This window comes from Daphnia pulicaria, chromosome 10, assembly GCF_021234035.1.
Source record: "Daphnia pulicaria isolate SC F1-1A chromosome 10, SC_F0-13Bv2, whole genome shotgun sequence".
Taxonomy (NCBI): Eukaryota; Metazoa; Arthropoda; class Branchiopoda; order Diplostraca; family Daphniidae; genus Daphnia; species Daphnia pulicaria.
The window spans coordinates 217,480-237,909 of NC_060922.1; the positions used below are offsets into that span (position 1 = coordinate 217,480).

At 41.3% G+C, this 20,430-nt stretch overlaps 7 protein-coding genes, 1 long non-coding RNA gene and 2 other non-coding genes across 11 annotated transcripts; 5 read left to right on the forward strand and 5 right to left on the reverse strand.

The window, feature by feature from the left end:
* Nucleotides 1-1,296: 1,296 nt before the first annotated feature.
* On the forward strand, nucleotides 1,297-2,598 carry LOC124314528 (ionotropic receptor 21a-like). The gene is made up of 6 exons (XM_046779726.1): nucleotides 1,297-1,385; nucleotides 1,467-1,551; nucleotides 1,643-1,804; nucleotides 1,901-2,081; nucleotides 2,146-2,366; nucleotides 2,458-2,598. The coding sequence occupies exons 2-6, from the start codon at nucleotides 1,507-1,509 to the stop codon at nucleotides 2,596-2,598; spliced, it is 750 nt and encodes a 249-aa protein (XP_046635682.1). The 5' UTR covers nucleotides 1,297-1,385; nucleotides 1,467-1,506.
* Nucleotides 2,599-3,678: 1,080 nt separating this feature from the next.
* LOC124314529 (hatching enzyme 1.2-like) lies at nucleotides 3,679-5,204 on the forward strand. The gene is made up of 6 exons (XM_046779727.1): nucleotides 3,679-3,795; nucleotides 3,955-4,200; nucleotides 4,281-4,332; nucleotides 4,479-4,658; nucleotides 4,763-4,883; nucleotides 5,018-5,204. Exons 1-6 carry the CDS (start codon nucleotides 3,679-3,681, stop codon nucleotides 5,202-5,204), a joined length of 903 nt encoding a protein of 300 aa, XP_046635683.1.
* Nucleotides 5,205-5,269: 65 nt separating this feature from the next.
* Nucleotides 5,270-5,713, forward strand: LOC124313847. Its single transcript, XR_006911026.1, has 3 exons — nucleotides 5,270-5,330; nucleotides 5,443-5,549; nucleotides 5,642-5,713. It is a non-coding gene; the product is annotated as an uncharacterized LOC124313847 (long non-coding RNA).
* A 1,190-nt stretch (nucleotides 5,714-6,903) lies between these two features.
* LOC124313837 (beta-1,3-galactosyltransferase 5-like) lies at nucleotides 6,904-9,415 on the forward strand. The gene is made up of 2 exons (XM_046778634.1): nucleotides 6,904-8,412; nucleotides 9,191-9,415. Exons 1-2 carry the CDS (start codon nucleotides 7,223-7,225, stop codon nucleotides 9,390-9,392), a joined length of 1,392 nt encoding a protein of 463 aa, XP_046634590.1. The 5' UTR covers nucleotides 6,904-7,222; the 3' UTR covers nucleotides 9,393-9,415.
* A 1,095-nt stretch (nucleotides 9,416-10,510) lies between these two features.
* LOC124313834 (cAMP-dependent protein kinase catalytic subunit 1-like) lies at nucleotides 10,511-13,489 on the forward strand. The gene is made up of 12 exons (XM_046778631.1): nucleotides 10,511-10,777; nucleotides 10,853-11,289; nucleotides 11,396-11,510; nucleotides 11,633-11,697; nucleotides 11,786-11,914; nucleotides 11,982-12,080; nucleotides 12,136-12,218; nucleotides 12,295-12,421; nucleotides 12,490-12,588; nucleotides 12,657-12,779; nucleotides 12,855-13,019; nucleotides 13,114-13,489. Exons 1-12 carry the CDS (start codon nucleotides 10,726-10,728, stop codon nucleotides 13,243-13,245), a joined length of 1,626 nt encoding a protein of 541 aa, XP_046634587.1. The 5' UTR covers nucleotides 10,511-10,725; the 3' UTR covers nucleotides 13,246-13,489.
* Nucleotides 13,490-13,515: 26 nt separating this feature from the next.
* LOC124313838 (alpha-amylase-like) lies at nucleotides 13,516-14,889 on the reverse strand. Of its 2 annotated transcripts, none has more exons than XM_046778636.1 (5): nucleotides 14,711-14,889; nucleotides 14,356-14,527; nucleotides 14,070-14,254; nucleotides 13,862-13,956; nucleotides 13,516-13,777 (listed from the first exon to the last, which is right to left on the reverse strand). In XM_046778636.1, the coding sequence occupies exons 1-5, from the start codon at nucleotides 14,830-14,832 to the stop codon at nucleotides 13,620-13,622; spliced, it is 732 nt and encodes a 243-aa protein (XP_046634592.1). In that variant the 5' UTR covers nucleotides 14,833-14,889; the 3' UTR covers nucleotides 13,516-13,619. The 2 variants fall into 2 exon arrangements, with proteins under 2 accessions (XP_046634592.1, XP_046634591.1); XM_046778635.1 differs by having other exon boundaries at nucleotides 14,356-14,558; nucleotides 14,697-14,889.
* A 330-nt stretch (nucleotides 14,890-15,219) lies between these two features.
* Trnad-guc lies at nucleotides 15,220-15,291 on the reverse strand. The gene has a single exon. It is a non-coding gene; the product is annotated as a tRNA-Asp (tRNA).
* A 651-nt stretch (nucleotides 15,292-15,942) lies between these two features.
* On the reverse strand, nucleotides 15,943-17,097 carry LOC124314530 (alpha-(1,3)-fucosyltransferase C-like). Its single transcript, XM_046779728.1, has one exon. The coding sequence runs from the start codon at nucleotides 17,095-17,097 to the stop codon at nucleotides 15,943-15,945; it is 1,155 nt and encodes a 384-aa protein (XP_046635684.1).
* Nucleotides 17,098-17,755: 658 nt separating this feature from the next.
* Trnad-guc lies at nucleotides 17,756-17,827 on the reverse strand. Its single transcript has one exon. It is a non-coding gene; the product is annotated as a tRNA-Asp (tRNA).
* Nucleotides 17,828-17,967: 140 nt separating this feature from the next.
* Nucleotides 17,968-19,832, reverse strand: LOC124313842 (egl nine homolog 1-like). Its single transcript, XM_046778639.1, has 4 exons — nucleotides 19,181-19,832; nucleotides 18,949-19,068; nucleotides 18,639-18,869; nucleotides 17,968-18,234 (listed from the first exon to the last, which is right to left on the reverse strand). Exons 1-3 carry the CDS (start codon nucleotides 19,571-19,573, stop codon nucleotides 18,657-18,659), a joined length of 726 nt encoding a protein of 241 aa, XP_046634595.1. The 5' UTR covers nucleotides 19,574-19,832; the 3' UTR covers nucleotides 17,968-18,234; nucleotides 18,639-18,656.
* Between the last annotated feature and the right edge of the window lie 598 nt (nucleotides 19,833-20,430).

Here is a 20,430-nt window from a genome sequence, read left to right on the forward strand (position 1 = left end):
GGGGAGAAAAAAGCACACAGTGGTTGCCGTAGCGATGTCGCTCTAACTCTTTCAACTATCAACCCGGAACCGAAATGTTTTGAATTAAATAATAGCTCGACTCTTTTTTTCTTTCTTTCCTCTTTTTATTAATTAATTTATTCTTTGTTTGACAGGAAACCCCTGGCATATAATTTCATGCTCGATCCAGCAAAGCGAACATGTAGTATTTCAGCATTCATGATGGGAGCACACAACACATTGTGTTGATTTCACGAAGCTTTTAAAACACCGCAGCATATATAGTAGCCTACATGTTCTCCCTTTATGATGTGCTGTATTTACAGTGTTCTGGCTGCATGTGTACACACGAAACGTGAGTTAGCAACAGCAGCTTCATGCATATAATATAATAAGTGGACTGTTTTTGCTGCTGCTGTCTGGTGGCATTATAGTGCATTTTGACATTGGAGGACAGCTGCTGCAAAACCGAGCATTTTCTTGTATGTTTCTTTCGCGGCTGAGAATTGAGATGATCAATTTTTGTGCTGCAGGCCCCATAGCAGCACCAGTGATGCTAAACAAAATAAAATGAAGAGCATTCGTTCTCAACATCATATCCGGCAGCAGCAGAGGAATCCATTATTTATTATTCAATAATTATACGCTGGGCACATCATGAGGGATGTTCCATAGCATGCCCTATATATATTAAGCTATGGCCTGAAGTTCAGACTTTTCAGTTATCTTTTGGTAGTCGGCCTTAACCAGAAGGGTTTTTTTTATTCTTGGATATTTATCTATCGTTATCTATAGAATCATATTCGCCAGTCAACTGCTGAGAGACGTATCGCATAATATTTTACATTTCATTTTGTACTCTATAATATCAAGTTGGATTTAATAGCCTATGCAGCAGTTCTCTCAATTATGGGTAATTGATACACAAGGTACTGAAACAGCAGCACAAAAGAATCGTGGCGACAAATTTACGACCGATCGAGCGACAAATTGTCTTTTTCTAAAGGAATTTAAAATGAAGCCACTATTTTGGACGATGTTCATCGTCGTGCTGATGGAAGAAACTTGTGTTTGCCAATTCAGCACGGCGCTCCAATCATTCGACGTCGTTTCTTCTAGACCAAAAGAGGCGGTGCTGCTGGATGTGCCAATCAATTCGTTCAAGAAAGATCACCTTGTGGTCGTTATGTCTGTGGTAGGTTTTGGTCAGCATCAATATTAGCCTATACCACATTTGATATTATATCTGGCTATAATTCTTCATTTTATTTGTTCAAGTCCCTCCCATCCGTGAAAACTACGAGGAATTCAACCGGCCACCTGATTCGTGTGGAGGGCGTTTCAGCCTTGATACTTGACTGGCTCTCTCTCCGCTACAAATTCGAGTAGGCCCAACACATTGAATTATTTTTTGAACATATATTTCAATAATAATCCTTATTCTGACCGTTTATTTAATATTAAAGTTACTCCATCCTTGACACCAATATTTCTTTGCTGGATGACATGGGACCCAAGCGACCAGGACTCATTAGCTACCTATTGAGGGGGGTATGTAGTATAAAGCTATAGCTATAACATAGTGTTACAATAAAGCCTTTTTGTGATTTGATTTCTATGTGACGTTGTAATTGTGTAATAGGAAAGCCAAGTGATGTTGGCGTTCATGGGCCCTTCACCCGAACGTTTACGGAAAGTGGAGGTCGTCCATCCTTGGCTGTACACGCCGCCCGCCTTCCTCATCCCAATGCCCGAAATCTTGCCCAACAACGTCGACGCAGTCATCAAACCTTTTCAATTATGGGTATAAGCTAATAATGATATCAATTATGACAACGATGGATAAAATGTTTTTATATTGTTATACAATTGCTGCTAATATATCAAACTATATTAAAAGGTTTGGATGGGATTAGTTGGTGCTGTCGCATCCTTCATTTTCACCATGTCGTATTTAAATCGCACCCTAACTTCGAGGCATCGATCCGTCTCAAACAATGTTGAAGAGAATGTCGACCAACCTCCTGATGTCGTGACTGAAAGTGTCTACATGTACGTTGTAGGAACCTTATTGAATCAAGGTATTATATTTTAATAAATTCTCGCTGCTGCGCTCAATTCACGTGGAATCAAATCGAATTGGAGGTGGAAGCATCTCATGCCAGATCACCTCCGTTCGACTGGTGGTCGGGGCCTGGTGCTTAATGACCCTTGTGCTGGTCAACGTCTACAACGGAATTCTCATCTCCTACGTGATGGCTATTCATCGCGCTCCTCCAATCGCCAGCACCGAATTAGACATCGCGTTCAACCCAAACATCCGCCTTGTCGTCGATAAGGGTCAATCTGGCGATCTTTGGTTTTCGGTAATTATACATGCTGCTGCTGGTCCTGACATTATGATATCATAGGCAACCGATCTTTATTCTGATGATTCTTAATTCACATCTTTTACAGACTGCGCAAAAAGGGATTTTCAAGGGCTATGGCGACAAATTGCGATCATATCCGAATTCGAGGTGCAACAGCAGTCATCAGTGTGTCGATTTGGTGAAATCGCTGCCGCCACAGCACGTCTATTTTAGCGTAGGCCAATAATAAATTATGGAAATATATCTAAGATCTCTATTGCTAGCTGAAACCTATTATGAAACAATGAACATTTCTAGAAGCCTGTGTAATCCATGTTTTATTGGTTTAGTCTTATAATGCAGATGACCCAGCAATTTAAATATTTAAATAAACTTTTCTGTATTATAAATAGGTTATGATGAATTTGAAGGACATAATCAAGGCTGATTACAAGTCCACGGGCCAGTGTAAGCTGACCATAACGGCGCCAGCATCCAACCACCCGGGAACTTGGGGACTAGAGAAGAAAAGTCCTTACCTCGAAAGGTTTAACCGTGGGTAAGCCCATGAAAATATGTATAACATTTTTCCAAAACACCATTCATCCATTTTATTGGTGAAACGGCACACATTAACGTCCCCCGGATGTGGGGTTAATAAGATTTTAAATTTACGCAGGACATTAATGCTCCACGAGGCGGGGCTAATCACCTTGTGGCGAGAAAAGGTCGAGTCGGACACCAAGCCGTGCTACAGCGAGAAGAATGCCAATTACATTGACGACCAGGACAGCAAGAAAAAGCCTCTGGCGCGTTTGTCGCTGACTAATTTGGCAGGGGCCTTCGCTGTTTTGGCAGCTGGATGCCTCGTTTCCATCGTGGCGTTTGGAATCGAAATTCTTTTCTTCAATAAGCGACGAAAGAGGAGGATGAAAAGGAGAACAATCGTCGTCCTCTGAATGAATTATAATTTATAATATTGCTTTTGTATTTTTTTTATGTAGTCTAATACCTTTTCACACAGCAGCCATATAATATTAGCAGATTGCACAATTGTTAATATTTTTATTAATACCGGTGCTGGTAAAAGATGGTCGAAATTCTCTTATATTACTGGTGTCGTTCATGGTCTATACAGGCCTATACTTTAATAATAATAATCATTATATTACAACAAACCATGCCCAGCGCAACATTTTTGTTATTGTCACCCTCGTTCTATACAACAGATCCACAGTTATACCAACTATAGCTAAGTGTTTCTGCTAAAACACTTGTTGTTATTATCGGTATAGTTATTTGTTCCCCATATACAGCAGAGTATAGAATGATAAATAACATGTGCGTTGCCGAATTATTGGGAACGCATCTGTCTCACATCTCTGTGCTGAGAGCATCAACAACGATCTTGGGATACCTACTGTATAAAAGACTCTTCTCAATTGTGAGATCCCCAATTGTCACGATTCATCCCTCCAGACAATATACAACCCGATTCTGATCTAGCAGGTATTTACACAAATGTTTCCATAGATATTATATTATAAGATAACCAACATTCTATTTAGTGTAATTATGTAATACTTTTCAAAATTAATTTTAGTTGCATTCGTGTTACCAAGCAGTCGACATCATGGCATCCAACACAGTCACATTTCTGGTCGTAGCGACAATGACTTTCTTAGTTTTCACTTCGTGTCTGGCCACTTCCGACCCAAATCTCTACGTAAATAACACTCAAGAACTGGAAACCAGTGAAAATCGTGCTGCTGCTGCTGATACGGGGAAATCCCTGAGTTTGTCGGATCTAGTTTACGGCACGTCTGCTGCATCAGCATCCAACCGCCAGGTTTTTATATTAATTGTTTAAATAATATGATAATTTCATTTGAAAGTCACGTGTTTTTTTTAATGGAAATTTCATTTCAGTCCGATGTTAGTTACCTAACTGAAGAGGATTTCCGAAACGCCCTCGCTGTCGGTGAGATCAATGAATAATTTCCACATCATTTTAGCACCCTATGATGTGTTTTTTAAACCTCAATATAGCCTATCTCTCTTGGGAGATTTCAATAAAAGATTAACACAATGCTTTTACGTCTGTTTGTCTATTCATTCATCGTATAGAAGACAGTAGCGACGTCACCAATCCCAATTGGATCGCAGACCATCAGCATCAATCATCCAATTTGTTCGAGGGTGACATTGCCGGTGTCAAGTCGGCCAGAGAGCTGCGCAATGCCATTATCGGTGTCAATTTCCGTTGGCCAGATGCTGTCATCCCTTACGTCATTACATCCTCATACAGTAGGCCTATTATTACAAAACCTTTAAGCGGATTTATCGAGATATTTATGGCGCTTATATACGCTGTCTGCTGCTGATGTAATATTTCTCTGTCGGTTTATAAGCCCCAAGCGACCGCAGTGTAATCGCCAGAGCCATGATGGAATATCACAACAAGACTTGCATCCGCTTCGTTCCCAGAACTATCCAGCCAGATTACATCATCATCAAAACCACAGGATCTGGGTATTATTATAAATCAATCGTGCTGGCTTATTATTATTATAACAGCCCACAGGCCATGTCGCCTCAGCAGTAAATCACAGCAGTAGCAAATTCAATTTTTATTTTGATTTTCACGTGCTGCTGTGTCACGACAGGTGTAACAGTAACATTGGGCGGACGGGTGGGTCTCAGGTAGTGTCGCTGGATCAAGGCTGCGTTCACGTGTCGCTGATTATTCACGAGCTGATGCACGCCGCTGGCTTCTTCCACGAGCAATCACGAACCGACAGGGACGATTACGTCGTCATCAACTATGGAAACATTCAAGCAGGTTCTATTTGACACTATAATTGAATTATTTGTATTCGCATAATAAACAATGTATATTTATACCATCAGGCATGCAAAACAACTTTAACAAGCTTGGACCCGACATGATCGAATTTTTGGGGACTTCGTATGATACAGGTAAAGTCAACTTACAGTTACATCTATAATTGCATCATTTAAACGAAAATATTAGATGAATCAAACGACCTGAAATTCTTTCCATCAAATAATATTCTCGATAATATTTTAGGCTCAGTGATGCATTACGATCAATTCGCTTTCGCCAAAGATCGTAACGTTCCCACCATTTACTCGAAGACGGGCAGTACCCTGGGTAATACACAAGGATTTAGTCAGGTATAAAAAAGAATAATTCAATTAATCAAAAATTGAAAGAGGAATATTAATTGGCACATCAATTGTTTTATACGTCTGATGGAATATTGTAGAACGATGTCTTGAAATTGAATCTTATGTACCAATGCAGCCCTGTTGTCGAGACAACTATTGCTACAACCACCCCGACGACAGTGACCGACTCAACAACCGTCGTCCCCACGACAGTTACCACATCAATTCAAATGTCGACGACAACGACATCAATTCCAACTACGGAAAGTACAACCCAAGTGACCACAGCAGTAACAAATGGACCGACTCCAATGCCATTTACGACCACAACGACGTCTCAAGTGACAACCGGTGCGCTTTGATATACATGCAAATATCTCAACCATGCTATAATCCTTTCATCTCCGCGAATATTATGGCGATTATTATGTCATTGCAGGCCCAGAATGTGAGGACAGACTGGCTGGATGCGACGTGTGGTTTGACGATGGCTTCTGCGAAAACAGCACCGATCTGATGAGCGTCTTCTGCAGGAAAACCTGCGGATTTTGCTCCACTCGTCCTGAAGGTAATTGCGGCCTTATTGAAATATTTCACTCACAAAAAGAAAACTAATTTATTTGTTTGTCTTTGAACCGTACATCTATATAATAGTCTGCTTGGATGTCATTTCCTTTTGCCCTCAATGGGCCAACAGTGGACTGTGCATCGCTAGCCAGGAATTCATGCTGGCCAATTGCCCGAAATCTTGCGACTTTTGTAAGGCATCTTAACACGCAAATCAGTTTTCCATATGATTTTTGTATAGCCTTCTAGTTGTCTCTATTTGTCTTGTATTTACTAATAAATCATAAAAAACTATTAAATGCAGCTCAAAAAAAAGGTATTTTTAGAGTAATATAAATAATGTCGTTTGAGAAGACGACATAAAGACGGAACGTTTTCTGGGAATTTCTTTTCTTTTTACTTTGCGGAGGTTTTTGCGTTGCTGTATACTGACTGCCGAGAAATGTATTTAGCTTATATATACAGCGCAACACAAATGGTCAACGTTAAACACATGCACAAGTGTGTCAGAAAAGGAACATCTGCCATAGTTGCTTGCGTGTGTGCATGCATCCCATATCCTATGTATTACCTTATATACAGTATGTTGAAGGAGAACTCAAATATGCCATTGTATATAATATAGTCTATATAGGCTATTATATTATACAGTCATCACAGCATGAAACAGGTGCAGCCAAACTTATATGATTTATCATAAGTTGGACCTTTTTATATGTGTCTATATGTTGAATGCCGGACCTGAAATCCGAATTTTTTCGTCAGTCTGTCTCTTTCCTTTCTATGAGACACACATCAAGGCATTCTCAATTCTATAATTGTTATAGATTATTTTCGGTTATTGATATTTCTCAAGTGCTGCACGTGTGAGTTATTAGGCTACCAATGCTGGACTATAATGTCGCATTAGTCTATAGCGGGTTGTGTTCGTCGCGCGGTAGTAATCCAGACATTTTTTTATTAATAAAGAAGATTAGGTAAATTAAAAGAAAATAATTTCACGATTTCCGTGTTATTTCATCTCCTTATTATACATTAAATCGATTATAAGAACAAAAGTTAATTTCCAAATATATTCAACTATATAACATCCATCGGTGTCAAAGAGGAAAATGAAGCTGAAACAGGGAGTTTCGATAAATGCCTTGACAGCAATTCTTCTCGGACTGACCGTAATCATTTCAGTCAAATACATTCACGACGGGAAAATGGTGGCCGAAGAAACACTTAAAATACGCGTAGAAGAGAATTCCATTTTGGAAGTGGCTTTAATTCAATGCCGAAACGAAAGCGATTTCATGAGCGTTTTACTTAAAAACCAAACAAAGATAAATCGTCATGTCAGCAACCCTACTGTCTTCACAAATGAAACTAAAGAAATCAATAAACTAAAAGAAAAATACGAAGAAGAAAAGAAGAAATTGATTAAATATTTGGCGACTCAATTACGAGATTCTCCTTATCCTGGAGTTGAAAACTACACCCGATACACAGTGGCTCGACTGGGGATGCTGCCTATCGAAAATGTGAAACCTTTGATACCTGAATTCGGCCCAGTCGTCAACGACGTCCTTTCCTTTCGTTATCCCATCAACATTCCGTCGTGTCCAGCAACAGAAACAAATAATACTCAGGCGAACCAAAGTGTTTTCATAGCGCTGATATCGGCTCCGTATCATTTCAAAGAGCGAAACGACATCAGAGAAACGTGGCTCGTTCACCTCAAAAGCGCATTGGAAAAACATTTACTGGGGATGGCGCGATTCGGTTTCTTTCTCGGCCAAACGAAAAACGATTCCATTCAAAAGCGAATCAAAGAAGAGAGTCAGAAACACGGAGATATCATCCAAATCGACATGGACGATTCGTATCGAAATTTGACGCTGAAAGGCATCGCCGTGCTCAATTGGGTGAGGCAACACTGCGCGAAGGTCGACCTCGTTTTCAAAGTGGACGACGACGTCTACGTCAACGTGCACAATTTGGTTCACTTCGTTCGGTCTAATTATCAATCGAACAACAGTTTGTTCGGCTACGGCAATTTCGGCTTCTATCCAATCAGGATGGAGCTGGGATACTCGGAGGACTACGCCAAATGGGACATGACTTTCGAAGAGTATCCGTGGAGTTACTATCCCAATTACGTCAACGGTCCGGCCTATTTCATGCACGCGAGTGTCGTCGTTCCGTTATTGGCTGCCAGTCAGACCACACCATTGATCCCGTTCGAGGACGTCTTCCTGACCGGAATGTGCACGGAAAAAGCCGGCGTCAAGATGCAATATTCCGATGGCAACCCCAGGTTTTTATGCTTATAATACATCAATCCTTAGGGGAGAGGGGGGCTAGTTGGCAGGTGGGGTAAGTTGGCCTTTTGCTAGTTATACCCCTTACAGACCAAAACAAATCAAGCCTTTTACACCAAATATGAAAGACAACACCCAGATTGTTCATACAAAATTTCAAAAGTATACGACTTCCCCAACAGGAGTTATAGCAAAAAGAAAAAAAAAACGGCAAAAAGTTTTTTTGGGTCTCTCAGCACTTTTCATTTTTCTCATAGTATAAAACTCTAAGAGTGTCAGAAAACCCAAGCAAAAAAGAATTAATGTTTGTCTTATTTTTAAAAGAAACCCGACATTTCTACATTAAAAAGTTATTTAGTTATCAATTTATTTGTTCGAAAAGCACCCTGTGGGGTAAGTTGTCAGAAATTTTGAGGGGCATGTTAGCATACAGATTTTTCGCGAGATGCTGAGTTGCAAGTTTTCAAAATTCGACCTAGAAATTTGGAGAAATGGAAAATCGTCAGCTGCCAACATATGTCGTAGGTGGGGCAAGTTGGCAGACTTTTTTGCAGTTTTTCTCAATTTCACAATTTCGTGTAAATGAACATTGTAAACAAATACGATCAATTCATAGAGAATTGAAATCTGAATTTGATTTATTCATTCAATTTGCAAAACGTGTGGTCAAAACATTCAAATAAATTCACAAAAAGTGACCATGCCAACTAGCCCCCCCCTCTCCCCTATAAAACAAATTTCATTATACTTAAAATCATTATTGATTTGCTCAAGTGTCTTTTATCGGCCTCTGCCGACCGTTCCGACCCCGTGTGATTTGCGGAGCTTCGTCGGGTGGCCGACCGACAATCACGTCATCACCCACTCGGCCGTCGACGATTTTTATCGGAACAAGACCCAGTGCGTAGTCACCGAATCGGATGGAACCAATAGAACAATCGACTTCACCGCACCCGTTGTCTTTAAGTTCAGTTAGTCTTAACAGAAAAATTTTACAAAATAGATTTATGGACAATTTTTTTTTTCGGGGGGGGGGGGGGGGAATGAGTGAAAAATTGTTTTTTAAATTATCTCAGCAATATACCATTCGGTGCCCTTTACATTCTTTTACGCCTTGCAGTTTGATTGGTAATAAATGTTTGCTATTTTTTGTCTTTAGAGGAGATTAAAATATTGCAAGAATCAAATGAATTTCGTGCGCTCGTGTCAAATTATGATGATGTCTAATAATGTCCAGCGAAGCTATTGTGCTTTTGCTGGTGTTTGTCGTTATCTTTGTGATTGAGATAAAGCGCAGCAATATTATATAGCGCGGCAAAAGTTGAAAGTTTTAACAATGTCGATCACTGATGCTGTCGCCAAGTGTCGGAGACAGCCGCGGAGACAATTTGACGCGTCTCATCCAATCAAATGGTTTGACACTGAATGGGGGAAAAAAAGCATTTGGACTTCTCGACATTGAACACACAGAGACGTGCAAACAACAGCAACACGCGTACTATAGACCTGCTATAGTTCAATGGCTATAGCTGATGAAGAAACGGAGTATATGATGACCTTTTCACTCGACGTGATTCCCGTCGGTTTATAATCAAAGGTCAAAAGCGCTTTTCACACCCCGCATCAAACCAGATCAAACCCGCGTCAAAATGTATTGCAACTTTCTTATGCTGTCATCACATTTCCGATTGTTTTTTATACGCGTTGGCCAACACATCCGAGATACGCGCGGGCGACTGATGACCTTTCTAAACGCAAATCTATCAAACCACGCCCCAACAGAAAGGATTTCGTTATCGTCGAATTCCTAGCCAAGTCGCGTACAATATAAATTCTTGGGCCAATTCTTACGTAAGAAACGACAACATAGGCGCCGCCAGCAGAACCACAGAGCACCACAGCAGCTATAGTATATTATAAAGACGTTACCTGCGTCTCAACTATTTCCATATTCCGTTTTAGCGGGTCTGTATAACTGTTGCCTGGCTATTAAGCCATTTGTAGATGAATTTGATGTGCATATCTCGCCAGTATAGATTTGCCTTATCTCCACGCCATTTTGTGATAAGGCCAGTGACAATTGTGCTTTGGCCCTTTATATACATACGCTGATGTGGTGGCTGTCGAAGCGTTTGTAGACGGACGACGCAGAGTCGTCTATATAGACCCCTTTGCACTTTATTACACACAGATTGAGTTGGGTTACAATTGGCATTGGCTGTGTGTGCATGAAACGGTGTCTGTTGTAATAGACAATTCAACCTCGGAGCAGCTGAGAGCAGCAGGATCGCAGCAGTAGCCCAGCAGTCATGCCGCTATTCGGATTTCTCGGCAAGAAGAAAGAGGTCCGCCAAGATGCAGGTGAGAATCATTTGGTTGTCACCTTGTCACTATGCCAGACGATTATAATTTTATCGGTTGATTTGATATGCGCAGGATTGATTGTTGGTGTCGGTTTCAAACCGACAACCAACGACCCAGCATCACAGGCCGGTGCAAAATCGGGAATTATCAAAAAACCACCACCACCGACCAGCAGCAGCACGTCGTCAAAGACAAACAAGGAGAACATTTCCAGCAAGAAAAGTGAACAGGCCCAGCAGACGCAACAGGCAGCACCTGTCCCAGTCAACCGGAGTCATCAGCAGACGACTCCTTATCAGAATAGCCCGGCAGTTCCGGCCAACCAGCAGCAGATTAATCCTCCGCCAGTTGTTGCTGTGGAATCCAGCCATAGTCAGAACAACTCGGCTGTCAACCGGCAGCCCAAAACCGACAAAAACAATTTTCTCCAAGTGGAATCTGCACAAGACCGAAAAAAGTCAGACTCCAGCAGACCGACGACTCTGTCAACCTCCAATCTACAAACAGCGGTAAAACTTATAATAAAACTCGATAACTATTTATTTATTTAAAATATACAACCTGTTGTAAAGTCGCTTGATAATTTAACGTTGCGCGTGTCGTTTGTGATATCAGAAGGATTTGGAACAAGTTTCGAGCCATAATAAAAAGCCCAGCCCCAGACCGAGTTCGGACTTATCTTCGAAAAGTGGAAACATTCAAAAGATTTCCTCCAGCGGACCAACGAACTGTAAGAAATGATTTCATTTTTTTCCCTACTGATTCCACATTTTGCAATTTATTATAGAGCCAACAATTAACTGTACGAATGTCATTTGACGTAGTTATTATTTACTTTTCTAATTGATGCAGATAAAGAATATCTGCTCGAAGCCAAAGAGAAATTTGAAGACAGATGGCGTCACCCACCTAACCAGGTATACACAGCTGTTTCAGTTTTCAAATGGCTGTCAAATTTTTAATTTTCACCTTTGTTTTTTTTGTTCTGAATTTCATTAATTCAAGGGAGAAATATGTTTGGATGACTTTTATCGGACCCGGACGTTAGCCTCTGGTAACTTTGGTCGCGTCTTACTCGTTCAACACAAATGGAACAAGCAATTTTACGCCATGAAAGTTCTCGAGAAGCAAAAGGTGTCTTTTCTTTTATTCATTTTTTGGTTAAAGGTGCAAAAACTAATGTTTGTAATTGAACACACAGGTGGTGAAAAAGAAACAGGTAGAACACACCCTGGATGAGAAAAAGGTGCTGTCAGCCATCAGTTTCCCTTTTGTCGTTGGATTGGAATTCTACTTCAAAGTAAATTACATTTATCGACTAACAGAACTTGAATTGACAGATATATTTTGAGCAGGACAATTCCAATTTGTACATGGTGCTCGAGTATGTCCCGGGTGGTGACATGTTTACACACCTGAGGAAACTTGGGCGATTCAAGTATGTCAAACATATTTTGTCAATTCCCTCATTACTTTTCATTTCAACGTGGTTTTTCCCCTTGGAAATTTGCCAGAGAGCCTCATGCCAGGTTTTACGCCACCCAAATCGTCCTGGCTTTCGAATATCTGCACTATTTGGGTCTCATCTACCGAGATTTGAAACCGGAGAATATCATGATTGACACTGCCGGTTACGCCAAAGTAAATAATCCATCACAAATATTCATATACCCTATTAGTTAATGATAATTTGTTATTTATTTAATCAGGTGACAGATTTTGGTTTCACCAAGAGAGTGTCAGATAAGCGGACGTGGACCATGTGCGGAACACCAGAGTATTTAGCTCCGGAGATCATTCTCGTCAAGGTAATACAAATTATCATGTCATCACGTGAATAATTGAATAATGAAAAAGTTGGCCATCAATCACACAGGGCTACAACAAAGCTGTCGACTGGTGGGCCCTTGGCGTTTTGATCTTTGAAATGGTGGCGGGACAAGCGCCGTTCATGGCCGACCAACCCATTCAGCTCTACGAGAAAATCGTGGCGGGAAAGGTATACAAATTCAAATTGATTGTGCGTCACAATTTTGTTAATTAAAATCCATTCATTTCGGGCATTTTTGGGCAGATCCAATATCCGAAAATGTTCAGCTCGGAAGTCAAGGATCTGGTGCGCGGTCTGCTGCAGGCCGATCTGACCAAGCGACTGGGCAACATGAAGAACGGCGTGGCCGACATCAAGAGCCAAAAGTGGTTCCAGTCGACCGACTGGGTGGCCATACACCAGAAAAAGGTGAGTCTGCCACACTTCCGCTTAATAATAAACGATATTTGCAGATCAGATTAGGAAAATATGATTGAAATGTGATCTGTTGACAAATTGACAGGTCTTGGCGCCACTGATTCCCAAAGTGAAGGGGGCCGGTGATACGAGACATTTCCAGCCCAGCGAAGAAGATCGAGATCTGTTCAGGACGAGTCCTGATAACTTGCACGTCGAGACGTTCAAAGATTTCTGACGTGCTGGCAATTTATATACAATGGAGTCGTCTGACTGTCGTGCTTGTTTCAATATAAATGTGTGTTTGTCGATTTGTTATGTTTGTTTTCCAATCAAATGTGTGTGTTATTCGTCTAGCTTGGCCGCTGTTGTTGACGGAAAGTTACGTAATGTTTTGATATATTGAAACGTTACGAAACTCATCGTGATAAATTGATAATGCAAGGGCATGTTGCTGGTTGATGATAAATAGATTCGTACTACGCGACTGAAGCGTTATCCGCTCTGATTTCAAGTGCCCTATAAATGTATTTTGACAGCTATTGGCGTAGCAAAAAGCCAAACTCTGTGTGATGAACTTGTTAAAGGAAACGGGAAAACGTAACCATTGGTTTAAAAGGCATTGATCTCACAGCCGTTGTTGCCAAAACTGAATCTGTTGATGTAGCCGCAACGGGCCATGTGGTTCTTGGTACCCGGATAAGGCGGTTGAACGTCAGCTCCCGTGCCAGTGCAAGGCGATTGCGTGATGTCAGCCTCCCATCCAGATGCTGCATCGTCACAACATGAAACGATTGAAAATGTGATTCAACCTGTTTGTATTTGACTAACAATCGATATTCAAGTGAACTTACCGAATTCGGTGAGGTAAGCTTTGACGTCAAACCATCCGTTTTCAGTCTCTGAACAATCCATGGTGAAATCCACCATCCAATAAGCGTCTCCCCACCTGAAGAAAAATACAAATTATTACATGGTCACCTAACCACATGACTACATTTGATTCGCAGCGATTCGATTGGAGTGAGTCAAAGTCACATCATTGCAATCTGCTGGACATACTCGTTTAATGGATGGTGTTGAATTTGGTCCGGTTTATTAGTGGTCCAGGCCAAAGGCGTACCGTAAGCTGGTAAACCATTGTAAGTACCTTGTCCCACCTGAGCCCCGAACCAGTCCAGTTTGGTGTCACCCACTCTCCAGGCGTCGTATTTCGCCCAGTGTGTACCAACCCCCAAAGAATTGACCTAAATCAAATTTTGGCAAATATTTGTTGACATGTCAAATTATTGTGACGGGACGCTGCATCACAGCAATGTGTTGATAAATAAATAGTCGAATAACGCACCTCGATGGAAATTGCGCAGTCAGAGGTTTCGGCATTGACGTCGTCCTGGCAAATCGGACGGACGGTATTGTCGATTCCACCACGGATGAACATGTCCTGTCCGGGTGTCGTAGATTTGTAGATGAACACCACCGTTCTTTGATTGGTCCCAGGTGACGGGGTGGTCGACGACGTTGTGGTAGAGGTTGTCGTTGTCGACTCAACTATTAATCAACACAAAATAAAAGTAGAACAAATTCATTGTTAGTTTCTACCATTTTTTAAAGGTGCTAGAGCATATGCCTTTGACTACATAACGAATATGTACTAGAGATACTAATATACGATAAATGTTTTTATACTTGTCGTTGTCGATTCTGTTGTCGATTGCGTCACAGAACAATCCTGACCGTAGCACGGCACCGTAGGGATACCACCTTGTCCGGAAACCGACCAGCAGGTGCTCACCACCAACAATAGCAGATGAAAGAGTAACATGGTAGAAGTGATCCTTGCTTACCGCTGCCTAAACAATGACTGCGGCAACCTATTACAATCGATGATCAGTATAAATCAGCTCAGCTTACATAGGTAGCGGGCATTAAGGTTATCATCTGTGTAAACAAATGAACCAGGGCATGTCCATTTTGTGATCGAAGGTCACTTTAAAATATATAACAACAAGACGATAAGAAGCATGGTCCAATAATACGCGTCCTCCGTAACACAAATCTCATAATTAAATGCATCACCAAAATATTTTTATAACAGGATTTTAAAATACACCTTCCAAAAATTATCTACATTCACTAGAAAATGTAATTTTTTTATTAACATTTTGTCGTATTCTTCATAAATTGTTTTGAATTGATGAAAAAAGAAATCCTCCCCGACGGGGAATTGAACCCCGGTCTCCCGCGTGACAGGCGGGGATACTCACCACTATACTATCGAGGATATATTCCTCATCAAAATGTTAAGATAAGTATCCAGTTTCTTAATTGTTTTTCATGGACAAATTAACAAACGAAGTTTTTCAATTTAAATTAGCGGATACTTCAACATCATCCCCCTACTACGATTTAAAAAAAAAATCTTTGGAAAAACTATTATTAAAGCGACCATATGTTTGTTCTCAGGTATTATATTGAATACAAGTAGCTTACGTTACCGTAATGAGTTTAAATCCACTATTCTTTTCAGAAGAAACGAAGCCCTTAGAAAATATTGCTGAGACAGCTGATGCATTTCTCGCAGATGTGTTTGTATTTATGCATTATGCGTTGTGCATTGCGCATTGAAAGCTAGCCAAGCGTGCAGTTAACGGACGATAAAACTTGAATATAAGATATTTATATAAAACCTTGGAATTGAAGACGAAATTAAATGTTATAGGAATGGACAATAATTAATAAATGGTATAAAACTACCAAAGTAGATCACACACAAATTTGAACCGAATTAAACAATTCAGCAAATCCACCATCTTAACAAAATTCTTAACCAAATTACCCATCACAAGTTAACACAAACAGAAAACTAGTTGGAACTGCTCAAGTGTTCATATGTATTTGAATTAGAACAATTTGAATTTTGTATAATGCCAATCTAATTTTCCCAACATTTATTTTTCGGGTCCCACTCGGTTTCCAGTTCGGGGTAACATTTCGGGACTTGATCCTGATGGAGTTTCTTGCACAAGTCGCAGAAACCGTGGCGAGCCATTTGCTGCAATCCAGCTTCGACTTTGTAGTGACTTTTCCACCAGAAAAATTCGTTGTAGAGCTCGTCGTTTGCGTCCAGAATGGTCAGGTACTGGGCCAGTGCTTCGGGCGTGAATTCCAGGGCGTCGATGAAGGAATGAGGAGGTGCGATCCGTTTGTAATCGGCCCCACCGTAGACGATGGGGACAATGTCCCGATTGGCGATCTCGAAGAATTTCTCGGTGACGTATTCCTCGCAGATGGAATTCTCGAACGACAGGTAAAATTTGTATTTGGCTTCCAGCATTTGGTAGCATTGGGGATCGGAGTAGGCGTGCATAGTGTTGCGGGAGCAGCTCAGATTGCCACACTTGCCGTAAACGTCGATCGGGATGAATTTGGCCAGTTGACTGACGTAAATTTCCCGTAATCCTAGCGTGTCGCAATGACCAACCATCCAGGCGACCAACTTGATTTTATTAGCGGCGTAATTCTTATTATTATTTCGATTGTCTTTCATCAAGCGAAGAGTTTCCTCTCGAGTCTTCGGGGCTGTCGGTCCCGGCTGAATTCGTCCGTACAAGAATTGGATGTCTGAATTGGATCGGTAGCTCATGGTCCAGTTGAAATAGTTGCGCATTGAAAAAATGTCGGTCAGAGATTCGGTCATCGACGCTGGCGACTCTTGAGCGAAAAAGATGAAGCGCTGGTGTTTCGTGCGATTTTCAGGCAAATCGCTGAGCCACATTGTCGAAATCTGCACAATCACAGCGTCAAATTCTTCCAAAGGTAACGATGCAGCCGACTCCTGGTTGAAAATGGTACAGTCGGAAAACTCGCATCCCTCCAGAACGAAAGGATCGTGACCGAAACCAAAAATTGCCGTCTCGATCACTTTGGGGCTGTTGTTCCAAATCAGAATCGATTTGTATTGTTTGCTGAAGCTTTTTGAATCTGTGACGTCATCATTAGCATCTGAATTCCACCCAGTCACAGCAGTTCTGACGACACTTGTCAATTTGTGATGATGAACTTCTGAAATGTAGAGGAGCGCCAACATTTTGAATAAAAACAACAACAAAACAATCAACTTGCAATTAAGTTTCAGATATCTTCCAACACGAATAATAAAGCTCTTCATTTTCTCTGTAATTTTAATATTGAGATTACACGGAATTTGTTTAAGGTATAACGAATAAGAGTGTTGTCAGACGAACGATGCGCGTTTCACTACTGGCACAAGGTGTTGCGATGCATCCGGATGCATCCCGTCGACACCAGCATATGCAAGATTGACGTTAATGAAGGCATTAAACAATTTTTTTAAAGATGCGGTTATTACTGGAATCAACTAATCATCGTATTATGCACACCGACTAAAGAAACTGAAATTAGTTGAATCTCAAGGCCACTTTTACCTACATTTCAAGCATGATAACATTTTTTTTAATGTAAAATGTTTTGAAATTATTCTGTTGTTAGGTTTATAATATCTTGTGGAAAGGACTTTCATAAGTCCTCGATAGTATAGTGGTGAGTATCCCCGCCTGTCACGCGGGAGACCGGGGTTCAATTCCCCGTCGGGGAGGCTTTTTTTTTTTCTTTCCTTCAAAAGGAAGACATGGAAATACATATAGACAAAAATCTTTTATAATGAAGTGGATGGAAACATTTTTTAAAAAAGTAATTATTTTATTAAATCCATGAAAAAGATTTGCCTCCCCGACGGGGAATTGAACCCCGGTCTCCCGCGTGACAGGCGGGGATACTCACCACTATACTATCGAGGACTTGTAATGTCCCACATCACAAACTTATTTATACATTGTACATAAAAATCTTGAAAGTCGTCCCATCTCTTTAAAATTCTGTTTTACATAAGACGTAGTTAGGTGAATTAACTTTTGACTGCTTTTTTTATAAACAAAAATATATTTTTTTGGACTTAAAAACCCAACAAGCTCGCCAACAAGTTAACTTACAAAACCAAACACAAACAAATGATCGATAGACGCACGCATTGAAACAAAGTCATCATTCAAAAACAATTTGTACACCATCTCTATTGTATATGTTGTCATCAAAACATCTTTGGCGTTAATCACTTTTGGCTCCGCGCAGCAACATTTGAAAAAGATTCCCAACTAGTGTGTGGCTTCGTTACGTTTTAAGCTGTAGCAAGATCTCGTTCTACTTCCTAAATTTCCAAATCAGAAAATTAAATTAGTCAAATTTAATTGAAAATGTAGCAAAATAAGAACACCCAATCATATATCTCGCTTGAAAAAACACCTATGTCCGCGTGCTGGCAAAACAACGCATTGACATTATTTGCTGTCGCGGAGTATATTACCAGCGGAGACTCTTTCAAGTTGGCTTTACTCAAGGTACAGAAGACAAACAGTGAGAGAGATAGCAGATGGCCTACAAGATTTCTCATTTGGCGCTAAAGTGACACAGTTCACAGAGTCCAAAACACGTAGCGATCGATAGCCGCCCCTATCTGCTATCTGCGCATTGTGCCAATCGCATTCCATCAGCATATACCAACCGATTGGCCTAAGCAATTGTTAGCAAGATAGTATAGCGTGTAAATATCACCTGGAAAGAACATTTTCTTCAACTTGATTGTCGTTTCGCTTTGGCCTCTTCCCTCTCCTTGGCGTCCATGTACCAGAAGGTGACGGCACAGCGGGTGCGAAAAGAGGGTTGGACTTCGTGGGGGTTGCGCCGATCTGACCAGAAGAAAACCACCCGATCGAGGATGGGCTCAATGTCCAGCACTTTGTTGGGCCACCCTTGCGGGAAAACACGCAACATCCCGCCATCAATCTTTAATATTATCAAAAAATTTAGAATTAGAAATTCATGCGATCAAATTTGGATATCAGTTAAAATAAAATGGTTAGACCTTTGTGTCCCAGTCCTTGTTGACGTAGTAGGTTGTTGTGAGGAAACGCCCGTCACGATTGGGATTATCCACGTGCTTCACGTAATAGGAGCCGTTACCGGGATAGCACGAAATCATGGCCTATGCATTTGCATTTTTCAATAAGGAATTACATCGATTTTTCACTCAGATTACATTATAACCGCGTTGGCTTTAAACAATCAAATAAACAGAAATAGATATGAGATAATACCTTGGTTCTTCCACCAATGACGCGTTTCTCCAGCCGTTTATTCTCGATCATCGTCTGAATGGAATTGACGATGATCGTGTCGACGGTGGCGATCAAATGCGCAATATCCTGGCAATTGTTTTCCGACCCGTCGACCCAGGCGATGTGATCGTTGCGGACGTTCTTCGTCAATTCCGGGTCCGCCGAATTGTTGAGGCCCACCGTTTTGCCTTCGATGAACACCCCGGAATTGTACATGTTGACGACGGAGCGGTGGATGGATTCGGCCCGCTCTTTGCCCATGAAATTGTCCAGCACGCAAATGCCGTACTGTTGCAAGTCGCGGATGACGTGCTGGCACGTCTGCGACATCCACTCCTGCGGCGACCGCTCGCTACGACTCCAATTCTCCATTTTAGGCCTATTTTAATTCTTCTTTTGTTGTGCTGTTGACTTTCTTATTCCTCGACCAAATGCTGCTGGTAGACGCAGAGATTTCTTAGCTGTTTGACAGATCTTCTGGTTTGTAGGCCTATTCCACGACTGAAGAATAGCACCACCATGCTCTATGACTATTATTCCGTTGAGCAATTTAGACTGGGATATAATAACAAAAGTTATTAGAGACACTCGGGTACTGCTGGCTGGCGGACGTGTGTGGTTGATGGCGATGTAGAGGGGAGACTGAGGTCGTGCATTGGATTCAACTCGTTTTATTTCCTCCCCAAAAAATACAAAATTTGTTTGGCGCATGCGCTGTAGGAGCCCACCCTTGGGGCCATAGACGTCGAGATGAGTGAAAAGGCTACGTGACTATTGTGAAGGCAAACGGCCTTTTTTCCACCGCTGCTGCTGCTGCCCTAATCGCCATCTATGCGTTCACATGCACCGACGTGAGACGGCCCGTTTCGCCCCCCCTGTATCTCTCTCTCTCTCTTGGCGGTTTGGACTCGATGACAAACCAAATGTAGTCAATTTTTTTCGATCGCATAAGTCACGTACGCACACTACACGGCTGCACGTCGCGCAGCAGATACAACATTTTATTCCCCCACATCATCAATAATTCTGTCGAACTTGACGATAAAGTTTCGACTCAAAAATGGCGACTGCTGAATTATGGCCATTTTGTTATCCCCGCCATATTAATTTCATACCAAATTTAAAATGAAGTTTGTAAACTTTCTCTTTTATTTGGCTGGACGAGTATTCTGGCGCCAAGTTCAAACGTACTTTGGAGCTGGTTTGGTAGAATCGTCTTCAAGTTATCG